Raw genomic sequence first — 14,672 nt, 5'->3', positions numbered from 1 at the left:
AGACTTCACTCCTATCGGTTGGAGTGAAAGACTCTTGAAGGTGTTACATCATGGCTTTGGATTACGAGCTGACGTAGACGAATAGCTAATACTGCCGATTGGAGCTCCAAGCGAAGAATGGAGGTCAGTTCCAACGGGGCACATCTGGTCTTTCCCGACACGAACGCTAATTGAACAACTCCGGATGCTTCTACAATTCTCCAGTAAGCTACCGCCGCATAAGCTAACTCACGCGCATCTGAAAAGATGTGCAGTTCCACTGGTACGGTCATAAATGAAGTGCTGTAACATCGCGGTATGCTGAGGCTGGCTAAATTTCCAAGCATCTCGACCCATTTCTTCCAAAGGACTCCTGCATCTGGTGGTATTTCATCGTCCCAATCAACCTGCTTCCTCCAAGTCGTCTGTAGTAAGAGCTTGGCCACCAAGGAATACTCAGCTTCTAGACCGAACGGATCGAAGATAGACTTCGTAACACTTAACGCTTCTCGTTTAGTGTCCAATCTCGTTCCATTCAGTAGATTTCTGTCAACTTTCTCAAACGCTTTGGCTATTTCTCCTCTTTATTAATGATGTTGGTCTACGCTTTAAACATTCAAATTATTTACTGTATGCAGACGACTGGAAACTCTTCCGTAAAATCTCTGTTTATCTCGTATCCCAGTACATACCGAGCACCTTTTGAAACCGCTCGGCTTCTTTATCGAGACTAAAAAGTTGTCGATCTTCCTGGTTTTTGTTAAATGTTCGGTTAACCAATGCGGAGTTAGAGAAAAAGCGTTTAAGGTCGAATCCAGCTCTCTTATGTACCCACACGATTTCGGGGATAATTTTCAGAGCATCACGCTCAGTAGGAAAGGGATGTACCAAATCATCGACATAATGATTATAGCACTGACAGCCTCAGGGAATTTGTTTCTAAACTCCAGAGCATTATACTTTTTAACGTACTGTGCCGAACAAGGCGAACAAGTTGCTCCGAATGTCATGACTGCCATCGCATACTCTTTGATTGGCTCGTTCGAGTTGACTCGCCAGAGAAATCTTTGCGCTGCTTGATCGTCCTCTGGTATTTTCACCTGGTGAAACATTTCGACGATATCCGCGCATACCCCGACATTTCGTTGGCGAAATTTCATTAGAACAACTGCTGGAAGCTGGCACTGGTCAAGCCCACTTAATAATGCGGAGTTAAGCGAGCAACCGTCGACTCTTGTTGCGGCGTCAAATACAAGTCTTAGCTTCCCCGGTTTGCTTAGGTTGTATACTGCGAAGTGGGGGAGATACCACGTGCAGCCATCGTTAACTAATAATTTATCATCGCGTAGTTGCCGCGAGAACCCCTTTTACAAATATTCTGCAATAACATTCACATAATCTCGTTTGAAGTTATTATCGCGTTCGAATTTTTTCTCCAACAGAAGCAGCCGTTTTTCTGCCATTATCCGACTATTTGGTAATTCTGGATCTTTATACCGCCATAAGAGTCCAGTTTCGAAGCGCTCACCCTTACGCACCGTCGTACGCTCCAACAGAAACTTGGACCTCTTAACGTCTTTGCTTTCGACGTTCTCAGCACATCGTACACCTAGGTCGTCACTAGCTACGAACTGTTTCACCAGCTGATCAAGTGCGTCGCTCTGGCTACAGCCACATGTGTAAGGAACAACTAGCGTACATCCTCAACCGATTCTCTTCCAGCAGGACCATACACGACCCAACCTAGCTTGGTCATGATTACTGCTGGACCCTTCCAACTATCTCTGGCGACCCGATGTGCAACTCCTAAGTGCGCATTATCAATCCCAATCAGTAACTCTGGAACGACATCGGTGTAGTTGCATAACTTCTTCATGTGGCGATACTTTGATGAAAGCTTCTCAATGTTTAGCGTCTGCTTTGGTAGTCGAAGGTCGGACACCGTATTTACGTTCTTCAGATTAAGTATTTTGCGGTCTTTCGTTATCCCGGAAATTCCAAAGTGCACGCGCGAAGACATCTCCGTTGCTGTGTTACTACCGAATCATTGAAGCGTCAACTGTTCCTTTTTTCCTTCCAACCCAAGTCTCGTGGCCAAACCTTCGTTCATCAAAGTAATCGCCGAACCTTCATCGAAGAAGGCATAACTATTGATTTGTTTGTTCCCCGCATACAACCGTACCGGGATGATTTTAAATAAAACCTTTCTATTTTCAGGCCTAACGGCAGGGTTGGTAAACGTTCGCAGCGCTTGCTGATTATTATTATTATTTATTTCATTTGTACATTCATTCAGAAGCCTATGTGTCCCTCTGGTCGCCGTGCTTTGACTACGGATTGAACAACGATTACCTGAATGCCCCTTCGATGGCGTAAAAAATCGCTGACGCTGATCATCGCCCGATGCCGACTGTAAACGTTCATTTATGTTAACGTATGCCACACAAACTACACGAGCTAATTCTTGCAACGGTAATGCGATAAAAGCATATAATTTGCAACCCCACTGAATTACTACAAACTACCTTATATGAATACGCCCTAGGCTAATCTAGTAAAATTAAAAACATGGAATTTACGATATTTGAATGCGACCCTGTCATATGTATGACAGCTGCTAGGCTTATGTCAAAATGTGAAAAATATATTGGCGGCATTCGCCCGCGTACCTTCAACTCGAACACAAGTACTTTTTCTTTAAATTAAATTCGACCTGATAGCCACCAAGGCATAGGTGCAGTCAGCAGCTTCGGGCAACAAACGTTTGCCTGCACCAACGCAGCCCCAAGCAGGCGTTGGCTGGAATCAGAGCCGGCGGAGCACCTACATATATATATATATAAAAAAAAAGAATTTGGAAACAAAATGTAACAAAAAACTATAAAACGAAAAAAAAAATGAATTAAATTAGTTGAAATAAAATTTGTTGGTGGTAGTTGCAGCCATGGTACAAGTATTTAAAGCAAAGAAAATCCTTACAAAAATTACAAAACTCAAAAACTGACAACGCGCATAAATGCATATATATGCGCATACATACGTGGCGGTTACAAACAGTTACAAAAAAAAAATGTTAATTAAAAATATAAAGTGGTGGCGGTGCAGAAAATTGAAAAATTAAACACTTGAGAACTAAACAAGAAATAAAACAAAATACCTGAATACAAAACAGGAAAAATCGGTAAACGGTCATAAAAAAAAAAAAAAAATACCAAAAAAGCGGTGGTACCCAAATTTTTAATACTTTATGAAACAAAAATGGCTTAAGAACGGAAAACTTGAAATTAAAACAAGAAAAAAAAAAATCAAAAAAAAGCGGTGGTCCCAAATTTGAACAAAAAAAAAATAAATAAAAAGCCTAAAATCTCAACTATGAAAACGCGAAAGTGCTGTACATACCACAGTTAGTATACGTAAAAACGCGTCGTACATCCGTTGTATAACGGCATACAAACCACGCCATCTACCAACCGCAGCTGTACCCTTAAACACGCCATGCAACCGTTGTATAACGGCATGCGCACAACGCCATAAGGAAGCGTCGCTAAGCCTTGGCGCGACGCAAGACAGCGCATCGTTTAAGTACAGACTGCAGCGGGGGACAATCAGCGAAGAAAACAAGCAACAACAACAGCGAGCAGCAGATTCTTTTGGATATGATGCACTACGTGCGAAACAACACAATATCTTTTTCGTAAATTCAATATGTAACAAAATTTTTGTAATTATGTATTTCATATATTTTTCATTATATTCATACAAATTCTTGCTAAATCTTGTTGCTCTATTCAAACTTTTGGATTGTCAAACATACTTTTAATACCTACTGTACTTATTGTACCTACATACATACAAATATTAATACACATTTTTGTCTATACACATATGTATATGTTACTGCTTTTTCTTCTGGAATTTCAGCTTCAGTGGTACAGTGAGGTACAAATATTAATATTTTTTTAAACGTAACTTCAACAATTTAAAGTTTTCACTAAAATTTTTCTTCAATTCTTTGCAACATTAGGCAAGAGTCAGATTTTGGAATTTTCATTAATTTTTCTTTTTTTTTCAAATATTCGATAAAAATTTCATACGAATTTTCGCCTGTGCCGTGCTTTTATACTACAACTTTTAGAATTTCGTTTGAAATATGGTAAAATATTTCAACGATTATAATTATCAATAAACGTTTTCCTCAATTTTCTATGCCGTGGTAGCCAAACTTCAAATATTACAACTTTATTCAAATAATTTTTTTTCAATAATACAATAGTTCGATAGTTTTTATAGATCTTTTGCTTTGCGTGTGTGCCAGATGTAAGATGTTGAACTTGTGTTCAAAGATTTTCAACCAAATTTTCAAAAGTTACCAAGCGTGTTCTTCAAAGCCGTCCACTCTCAACAAATCTGGACAAAGTTGACGAATATAAAAAATCTTTAATCGAAACTTACAACGATATTTTAATTCAAGTAAAAAATTCGGAACAACAAGGAAACAAGCCAGCTTCTATAATTAAAAGTTTACCGCGGTGCAGAGAAAAGCTACTTCAGTGTTTTCAAAAAATTGGGTGTAAAGTTGAAGTACCCGAAGATTTTTCAATTCTTATAAAAGAAGATATTTTAAATTCGATTGCTGACATTGCTGACGCTTGTTCAGCTGGCACACCAGAAAATTCCACCGTTAAAAAAAGTTGTTCTTTTCCTTCATTTAAAGATTTTTTACAAATTGAAGAAACGCCTTGCGTTACGATTAGTTCACCGAATATAAATTTTACCGAATATACAAACGAGGGGAAAATGGCAACACCTGAGCAAAAGAAAACTTTCATTAGCTTGTGTGCATCTATAATCCGAGAAAACTATAGTGGTGACCCCCTATCGCTCGACTCGTTCATTGACAAAATCAATTTAATAGAAGAATTGTCGGATGAAAGTTTAACTACAACATTTATAGCATTTTTAAAGCCAAAACTCGAAGGCAAAGCGCGTGAGGTTTTACCCAGTCAAATAATTTCGGTTGATCAAATAAAAGTTGCGCTACGTAGCAGAATCAAACCAGATAATTCCAAAGTTGTCTCTGGCAAAATCGCGTCATTACATATTACTAATAACAACTATTCCGATTTTGCAAAGCGAGTAGAGGAATTATCTGATGAATTAGAGCGATCTTTAATTATTGAGGGAATGACTCAAGCGAAAGCCCATGAGTTAGCGGTAGAGCAGAAAGTAAATGGTTGCAGGCTGAACAGCCGTTCAGAGCTAGTGAAATCTAATTTGGCATCAACAACCTTTACAGATTCAAAAGATGTAGTCGCAAAAATGATTGTAGAACACAATAATGAAGTCAAAGAGCGGCAGGAGTTATCTTTTAGGTCACGGGCAAATAGACCAAATAGTTTTCGAGGAGGTTTTAGAGGGCCCAACAACTATGGCTATCACAACAATAGTTTCAGGTATAATATCGGCAATACAAATAGGCACAATAATGGCAATAACACAAGGTACAATAGTCAAAATAATTACAATAGAAGTAACAACTTTAACAATGGACAAAATAACTACAGAAATAGCACAAGCAATCGTTCAGCAAGCAACAGAAATAGCTCTTCTCGTTCGAATTCTAGAAACACTTCTAATATTCGATTTTTAAACGCCGATGCCCCTCAGGAGCGAACACTGGGGGAGCAGGAGCTAAGCAATTAAAAGTAGTTACCCCTGAAAAATCAGTTTACTGCTTGAACCTTAACTATTCTGACTTAATTAAATTAAATTGTACCGATTTTACAAATTATGCTCGTTTCTCGTAGATTCACAAGCAGACATCTCTTTAATCAAGATTTCCAGTTTAGCAAGAAATTCAGCAATTAACAGTAGCAATACCATAAACATCACTGGTGTAACAACTGAAACGGTTACAACATTGGGAACTGTAAGTACAAACTTGGTTGTATCAGGTTTTTTTATTCCGCATACTCTTCACGTTGTAGATGACAGTTTTAATATACCTTCTGACGGCATACTAGGCAAGGACTTTTTAAAGACGAACAGATGTATTATTAACTACGCAAATGACAGTATAACTATCGGCATCGGGACAGAAAGCACTAAAATAGCAATTGTACACGGTTCAAATACCGACACTTTAGTCATTCCTCCAAGATGTGAAGTTTTTCGTTTATTTAAATTGACTAATTCCAAAAACCCTGTTTTCGTAGACTCTCACGAGCTTTGCTCTGGTGTTTTTACATCAAAATGTGTCGTCGACACTAAAAATCCAATTTTAAAAGTAATAATACCACGGACGAGGTAAAATACGTTCGAAACTATAACATCAAAGTTGAGGATATAAGTAACTATAATGTCTACAAAATAAACGAATCTTCCCAAGACACAAAACGTTTAGAGGAACTAAAGTCAACTTTACAAAAACAAATGCCAAAATATGCTAAAAACAAATTGCTCGAATTATGTTTACAATACGCCGATGTATTTGCCTTAAAAACAGACCGTATGACACTCAACAACTTTTACGAACAGAAACTTCGACTGAATGACAAGACTCCCGTTTATATCAAAAACTATCGTTTGCCGTACTCACAACGCGAAAAAATAAATTGACAAGTCGATACTTTACTGCGAAATGAATTAATCGAACCAAGCTCCTCTAATTATAACAGTCCATTAATTTTAGTACCAAAAAAAGATCCATCCGGCCAAAAATCGCACCGCATGTGCGTTGACTTTAGGGCGGTTAATAAAAAGCTTATCGCTGACAAATTTCCACTAGCACGTATGGACGATATATTAGACAACCTTGGTCGAGCAAAATAATTTTCGACTTTAGATCTGTTTTCTGGTTTCCATCAAATTCCATTGCATAAAAACTCACGAGACATAACATCTTTCAGCACTGACAAGGGAGCTTTTCGCTGGAAAGATTTACCATTTGGTTTAAATGTAGCACCGAATTCTTGTTCTCGAATGATGTCAATAGCCTTTTCAGGCATTTCTCCAAATCAAGCTTTTTTGTACGTTGATGACGTCATAGTTATAGGTTGTAGTGAGACTCACCATTTAAAAAATCTAGCTAAAGTGTTCGAAACATGTAGAAAGTTTAATCTCAAGCTAAACCCAACAAAATGCAATTTTCTTCGTTCTGAGGTAAAATTTTTAGGGCACAAGTGCTCAGAAAAGGGACTGCTGCCAGACGATTCAAAAATTAACGCAATAAAAAAGTATACAAAACCTTCAGATAAAGACGCTGTTCGTCGATTCGTTGCGTTTGCAAATTATTATAGGCGCTTCATACCTAACTTTGTGTCGATGGCAGCACCTTTGAATAGACTGAGTAGAAAAAATGTCGAATTCTTATGGGACAACGCTTGTGAAACTGCATTTCAACACTTAAAATCAGCCTTAATGTCTCCTAAACTTTTGCAATATCCTGATTTTACTAAAGAATTTTTAATAACTGTAGATGCTCCTAAAAACGGGTGCGGTGCTATATTAAGCCAAAATCATAATGGCAATGACTTACCAATATGTTTCGCTTCTAAATCTTTCAACAAAGCAGAACAAAGTAAACCTATTATAGAACTAGAACTTTTAGCTATATATTTTGCTATTAAGCAGTTTCGACCTTATGTTTACGGCACTCACTTTAAGGTGAAGTCTGACCACCGACCCTTAGTGTATCTTTTCAATATGAAGGACCCGTCTTCAAAACTTGCTAGAATATAGCTAGAACTGTCAGAATACAACTTTACAATTGAATACATAAAAGGTAAATCAAACGTGGGAGCAGCCGCACTTTCACGCATTACCATTAACGAACTAAAAGACTCGACAAAACATGTTTTAGCTATGAAAACGCGATCTATGACAAAAACGGTAGAATTACTGAACGAAAACAACAACACGTACAGCCCTACAGTACAAGTTTACGATAAATTTTCATATAATTTTTCAAAAGATATACCGCGAATAGTAACGCATTTTCGCTAAGATAAAGATAACAGAATTTCAAATATTCAAATATGTGCACATTTAAAACACAAAAAACAAGAATTACCTAATATTGCGAATGTTAACGAAACAGCTTGTTTAGACGAGCTACTTTTGAGGCTTGATGCTGAAGCCGGCAATCGCAATATTAAGCAAGTAGAGTGGCCAAAAGATGATATATTTTTCAATAATTTCTCTATTTCTAATTTAAAAACCAGCGGTAATAATATTTTAAAATTTTTACAAATCGTATTAACAGAACCGGTAGAAACAGTAACTGACGATGATAAAAAGTTAAAGTTAATGACCATTTACCATAATGACCCCATAACAGGCGGACACTGCGGAATTAAAAAACTTTATGCAAAATTACGTACAAAATATCACTGGAAAAATATAGCCCGTGATATATCCAAGTTGGTTAAAAATTGTTCAAAATGTTTATTAAACAAGGTTAAACCTAAAAACAAGGAAAATCTTGTTTTAACGCCAACACCTTGCAAACCATTTGACATTATTGTAATCGATACATTAGGACCCCTACCAGAATCAAATAATGGTAATAGGTTCGCAATTACCATTATATGCGATTTAACAAAGTATTTAGTAACAGTAGCTGTGGCAGATAAAAGCGCTAAAACTATTGCATCTGCCATTTTCGAAAGTTTTGTCTTAACTTACGGTGTAATGAATTCCATTAAATCAGACTTAGGCACCGAATTTAAAAATTAAATTTTTTCCGAATTAACCAAACTTTTAAAGGTTAAACACGATTTTTCAACCGCACACCAATCTGAAACTGTGGGTACTATCGAACGTAACCACAGAGTTTTTAATGAATATTTACGCGCATATTTAAATGAAACATTTTCCGATTGGGATGTTTATTTGAAATATTTTACATTTTTGCACAACACAACAACTAACACAGTTTTCGATAATAAATTTTCCCCTTTTGAATTAATATTTGTGAATAAGGCAACAGTACCTCAAGATTTAAAAAAAGATAAAATTGACCCGATTTATAATGTAGAGAATTACGCGAAAGAAGTTAAATATCGAATGCAAAAGTCGCACAAAATGGTTAAAGAATTAATTAATAAACACAAAATTCGAAATAAACTAATATATGATAAAACAGCGCGTCCGTTATCTATTAACGTTAATGACAGGGTTCTTGTTCAAAAAGAACCACGCAATAAGCATGAAAACATATACCAAGGGCCATACGTTATAACAAAAATTGACGGTGTAAACGTCACAATTTTTGATGAAGCAAAAAACAAAGAAAAAACAGTACACAAAAATAGAATTCATGAAATAAAATAATACAAAATTTTCTTTATATGTATATACGTATATATATTACCTTTAATTTTTCTTTTTATTATCAACTAAAATAAAAATTGTACAAAACAAAAATAATAATTTTAAATGTATACATTTTCAATACGAAAATTACCTCAAAAAATATATATATATTTTCCCACAAAATTATAATATAGGACTTTGTTCCAAAATATGAAATGAATTTATTAAACCGAAAACATTTTTCATACATTGCTAAAATTATAACTCAGAAAATCTAAATACAAATATTAAAACAAAAAAATTTTAATTCCATTTTTCATAAGCAATTAATATGTGTTTATGTAAAATTCAATCAAATAGCCTCATAAGTTATTCACGAAAATAATTACTTAAATTTATTTTACAAATACGATACTTTGCCAATTAAATTTAATAAATAAAATAAGTAATAATAATTTAGTAAATACAATAGCTTTTATTTAAATATCTAATATTTACCAAAACTTAAATTGATTTGAACGAACGAATGAAAGAGGGAGGAATATCCCCTAAGCATTTCTTAAATTCGTTCCTTCAAAACAATTTAATTCTAATTATATATTTTGGGCAAGAAGAATATGGCAAAATTGATCACTTTTCCAAATTCTTCTTTTTCCAAAGGAGGGTGATGTAATGCGATAAAAGCATATAATTTGCAACCCTACTGAATTACTACAAACTACCTTATATGAATACGCCCTAGGCTAATCTAGTACAATTAAGAACTTAGAATTTACGATATTTGAATGCGACCCTGTCATATGTATGACAGCTGCTAGGCTTATGTCAAAATGTGAAAAATATATTGGCGGCATTCGCCCGCGTTCCTTCAACTCGAACACAAGCACTTTTTCTTTAAATTAAATTCGACCTGCTAGCCACCAAGGCATCGGTGCAGTCAGCAGCTTCGGGCAACAAACGTTTGCCTGCACCAACGCAGCCCCAAGCAGGCGTTGGCCGGAATCAGAGCCGGCGGAGCACCAGGGCTCCGCGAGAAGCAGCCAGCAGCACTGCCCTTGACAAGTCGGGCGTTGGCCGGCATCAGCGCCGGCGGAGCACCAGGGCTCCGCGTGAATTCAGCAGGTACGCCCGTTGAATTAAGGAAGTGGAATTTTACCACTTCGACACAACCAATCGCTAAAATCTATTATTGATGTTCTTGGAGTAATAGTAACAGCATGTCTTGCCCACTCTAGCCTCCGTTGCACTGGTAATTTAAATAACATTTCATCCATGAGTGTTGTATTACATAAATGATGATCACAGTCTGCAGCTTTTATGAAGAAGCTAGATTCTGCACCTTGGTTGCAAACGGTATCAAGGAGTCAATTCGGTTGCCCGCAATATTGGGTACATCACGGATTTTGCTAATTTGACTCTTCACCAGTAAATCCGGACTACCGAATCGTTCATTCAAAGTCTTCATCACCCGCGAGACGTTGCTGCTTTGGATCAGGAGGCACTCGTCAGTATCCTTGGCTTTCCCCTTTATGGCCTTCTGCAAACGAATCATGTTGATCATGATCGTTGTACCTGTACTCCTCAGATGTCATGTTGAATGCTTCGCTGAACAATGACCAGTATTCAGGGCGCCAATCAAATTCGTCGTGTAGTTTGCGATGATGATCTGTTTTATTTGCTGCGAGCGTACGATCCAATTCAACCAGTACTGATGACAATGTGGACGCATTTCCATCATTGTCCATATTTATGGCTGACTGTGGAGTATTAGCACCAGGCACCTGGCTTTCCCTAAAACGACGGTTGCTATTATCTAGTTCGACCTGTAGCGCATTAATTTTCTCCATCATTTGACTTAACCTAAGTTCTATGGCGTTGCTGCTTGCTATATTTTCAACAACCGTACCGTATTCCCTTCTAACGACCTAACCTCTGATGCTTGAACTCCTACCCTACCACCAAATTCTCCCAATCACTTCTATTTTTCTTACCTGACCACTTCCATCGCCGCAACCGGTATCCAATACCGCGGTCCCGCTGACTAGTTGTTGTTCACCTTATGCTGCCTTTTAATTTGCCTTGTTTCTCGAAACGCAGTGGGCTGCTGCCGTTCCTGGTGCTCGTTAACTCTCGTCTCAATGGCTACAGCTGCGTCTAGTCGTGGACATAGACGCTCAACTCCTTGTGACCACTTTACTCCACGAAGCAAACCAAAAAGCGAAATAAAAAATTTGTTGCAGTCGCGCGGGAGTTGAAACTAAGAACTAAATTCCTTGCTTGAACGTGGGTACACGAGTTTTATTTCGCTTTTGTGCGTCCTCCTGCTGCTGGTGCGACAAAGAAATGAATTGAAAACTTTTTAAATGATTTCCCCCAGTGACATTTCAATAGGGTTGCCTTATGGATTTAATAACATTTACTACACACGGTCACAATCCAGAGGCAGGAGCAGGCATTCACACTAGCAATTAATATCAGAAAATATATCATCATTCTCCACAACATCTGCCATTGGCAAATGAAACTCATATAGAATCGGTACATAATTTTTCAGATGTAATTTCATTGCCTGTTTGTATAGAAAAAGTCAGAACTCACACTGACAACGACCAAATTTTATCAAAAGTTACAAGTTACGTTAGAAGTAATTGGGCGTCAAACATTGTATCAGACACATGGTGTAATGAACTGAAGGTGATGCATTCCCGAAACCGCTACTTTGGTTTTGCCAACTTTGACCTTTATGGCAATAAGTAAACAAAATTTTTGCTTACAAACAAGTGGCAAAGGGAATTGTGAATTTCAAGTGAAAATCGCGCTTTTTAAAGAAAAACCAGTTTTATTCCATATAAACACTTTGTAAAAATGTCGTGTCGTGTGCTTAATTGCAGCAGCCGTAGGGGTAAAGGCCCCGAATGCAGTTTTTTTTTTGTTTCCCCAAGACGACGCCTTGGCCAGAAAGTGGGTAGTGCCGGCAGAAGAAGCCATACAATTTGGACACCAGCGTAATATGCATTAAGCACTTTACGGATAAGGATTTCATCGGTAAATATAATTTACTTTCATTACTTATATGTGCCGATATCTAATAAAAGGCTTAGGAATTGCTAGTCGACCATTGCTTCGCCGCGAAGCTGTGCCAACCATTTTTGAGTGGGGAATAGATCCTGCTGCGGTGTGTGAGTCACAAAATTACAGCATTCAGGAGGTCCTTGTGCTGCAAAATTGCGAAGGTAGCAAACATTATGCGAGTACACCGAGCTCGCTACATTGAAACGGGAGTCCGACCTGCAATTGAAGAGGCACGCGTGGAAAATGGAGTCACTGCAAAAACTTTAGGATGGAATGGCTGCCGAAATGAAAAATGTGGAAGATGCACTAGTTTCCATCTTTACCAAAGGGCAGATAGCGAAGCTGAAGTCTGGGTCGAAGCGACGAAAATGGCCGGAAGAGAATATTGCGAAGTTAATATCGTTGTATGCTGCCAGTCCAAAAGCATAGGTTGCTATATAAACAATGCCTTCCACTCCCATCGGTCCGCACACTTCAGAGTTGGGCGCAAAAACTGGACATTTCGCGCGGACTTATAACCCCAGTCTTCCGGTTATTGGCAGCCGCCACCCACATGAACGAGGCACAGAAGCTATGCGTGTTGAGTTTCAACGAAATGAAAGTAAGACAATCTTACTGTTATGATTTTTCGTCGTCAACTACGTACAGGTAGCGATGTTAAGAGGGAAACATTACAATCAAGATTTTTAAAGAATATAAAACCTTTATAAAGACGTTTTATGTTTCAGGCCTCATGGCAAAGTGGAAACAGCCAATCTTTTATGATTTTATGTTGCGAAATCATTTCCTTGATCAAGGTTTCCTAATTAATGGGAAACCTGTGAAAAAGGAAATAATTTTGGAATTATTCAGCCCGATTCTTAATGTTCCCGGGGAGTGTGTTCTCTCAGCGAGTAGCATTTTCCGCGAAAATTTGGGAAGAGGAAATTCGGGCTTCAAAAAAAAAACTGTTTGACACTTTTTTGACAACTCAACTCCGTCAATTAAATAAAAACTCTTCAGGGAATTTTTATTCATGATAGGAGGAAAGGGAAAAGAGAGAAAACTCCCAGGGATTTTCTGTTCAGAATCGGCCTGATAGTCAATTACAAGCGTGGACTTGACAATAACTCACAAGATTTCTGCAAGTAACTTGACCGTGGCTGGAGCTCACCGCCAAAAGATCAAGACGGCAGCGAAACTATTTTCGCATACTGTGGCGCAGACCATAACAAGGGCAGCAAGTCTGGGTCATTTGCAGAACCAAAACTGAACCGAATGCTTGCAGTTATTCAAAACAGTATGTATTATTATATTATATTATGAATTTGTTATATTATATATTGTGGTTGTTCACACTTGCCTGGTTATCATGTTAATTGGTTAAAAATTATTATTCTGTATTGTATTTTATTGTTGTAAACGGAATAAAAAATATAACCACATAACCAGATAACCTGATAATCAGGCGGGCGTGAACAACCACAGTATTTCACCATATTACATATCGTTACCTTAATTCACAAATTGATATTATTTTCATAATGCTTTTTGCTTAAGGTAATGATATATTTAAACCTCAATATTAAAACTCACGTTCAAATTATACTCCTTAGACAAATTACTGGTTTGACATTTTAAACGTCAGGGTGCCTCACGCCGACTCCAGGAACGCTGTCTTGCTTACGGTTTAGCGATCGAGGAGCAAAACAAGATCCTAAGCGAGATGATCGAACTAGTCAAAAATATGAGGGTGCTTGGCAAATTTAGTCTGCTGCCATTCCAAAAAGGTGAACTAATACATATGTTTATCTCAAGAATAACATTAAATGTTTGTTATTTTTTCTTACTCTATCCCTAGGAATCATTCAAAGTAATACGGCGTTGAAGTTGTATCGACTGAACCAAGACGTACTCGAAAATTTCTTCGGGATTATTCGGTAAAAAGGCGGGTTACATGGTCACCCTGACCAATAGGAGTTCAAGTACCGTCTGCGACTATACCTGCTAAGACACAACAGGGGCGTATTATTTGATTCTGCTAATGTAGAAGAGGATGATACGCCAGACATAGAAATCACGCAGCCTCCGCTTACAAGTAACTTAAAATAAATGTCTATCTATCTCATTCAGCTTAAATATAAAAATGTATTGTATTAATAATTACACATATATTTTTTACCATATTTATTGGTATTTTGCTGAAGAACTAAAGTTCTTATGCAGAACTATGGCCGGTTGAAGAAGCGTAATTCGAGGACTTAGAGCTAGACGGACTCAAGCATTTAGCGGGATATATTTGCCACAAGTTTCAGGACGACATTTCT

General features: G+C 37.5%; 1 protein-coding gene and 1 long non-coding RNA gene across 2 annotated transcripts; both read left to right on the top strand.

Annotated features, from left to right (window-relative positions):
• Nucleotides 1–4,697: 4,697 nt before the first annotated feature.
• Nucleotides 4,698–6,137, top strand: LOC118753606 (putative uncharacterized protein DDB_G0286901). Its single transcript, XM_036488487.1, has 2 exons — nucleotides 4,698–5,908; nucleotides 5,967–6,137. Exon 1 carries the CDS (start codon nucleotides 4,777–4,779, stop codon nucleotides 5,680–5,682), a length of 906 nt encoding a protein of 301 aa, XP_036344380.1. The 5' UTR covers nucleotides 4,698–4,776; the 3' UTR covers nucleotides 5,683–5,908; nucleotides 5,967–6,137.
• Nucleotides 6,138–13,446: 7,309 nt separating this feature from the next.
• LOC118753605 lies at nucleotides 13,447–14,442 on the top strand. The gene is made up of 3 exons (XR_004994823.1): nucleotides 13,447–13,645; nucleotides 13,962–14,135; nucleotides 14,207–14,442. It is a non-coding gene; the product is annotated as an uncharacterized LOC118753605 (long non-coding RNA).
• The last annotated feature ends 230 nt before the right edge of the window (nucleotides 14,443–14,672 follow it).

Source organism: Rhagoletis pomonella, unplaced genomic scaffold (genome assembly GCF_013731165.1).
Source record: "Rhagoletis pomonella isolate Grant_MI unplaced genomic scaffold, Rhpom_1.0 Rhpom_scaffold_02664, whole genome shotgun sequence".
Taxonomy (NCBI): Eukaryota; Metazoa; Arthropoda; class Insecta; order Diptera; family Tephritidae; genus Rhagoletis; species Rhagoletis pomonella.
The sequence above is the reverse complement of the archived record's forward strand: the minus strand, read 5'-3'. Positions and strand labels throughout refer to the sequence as shown.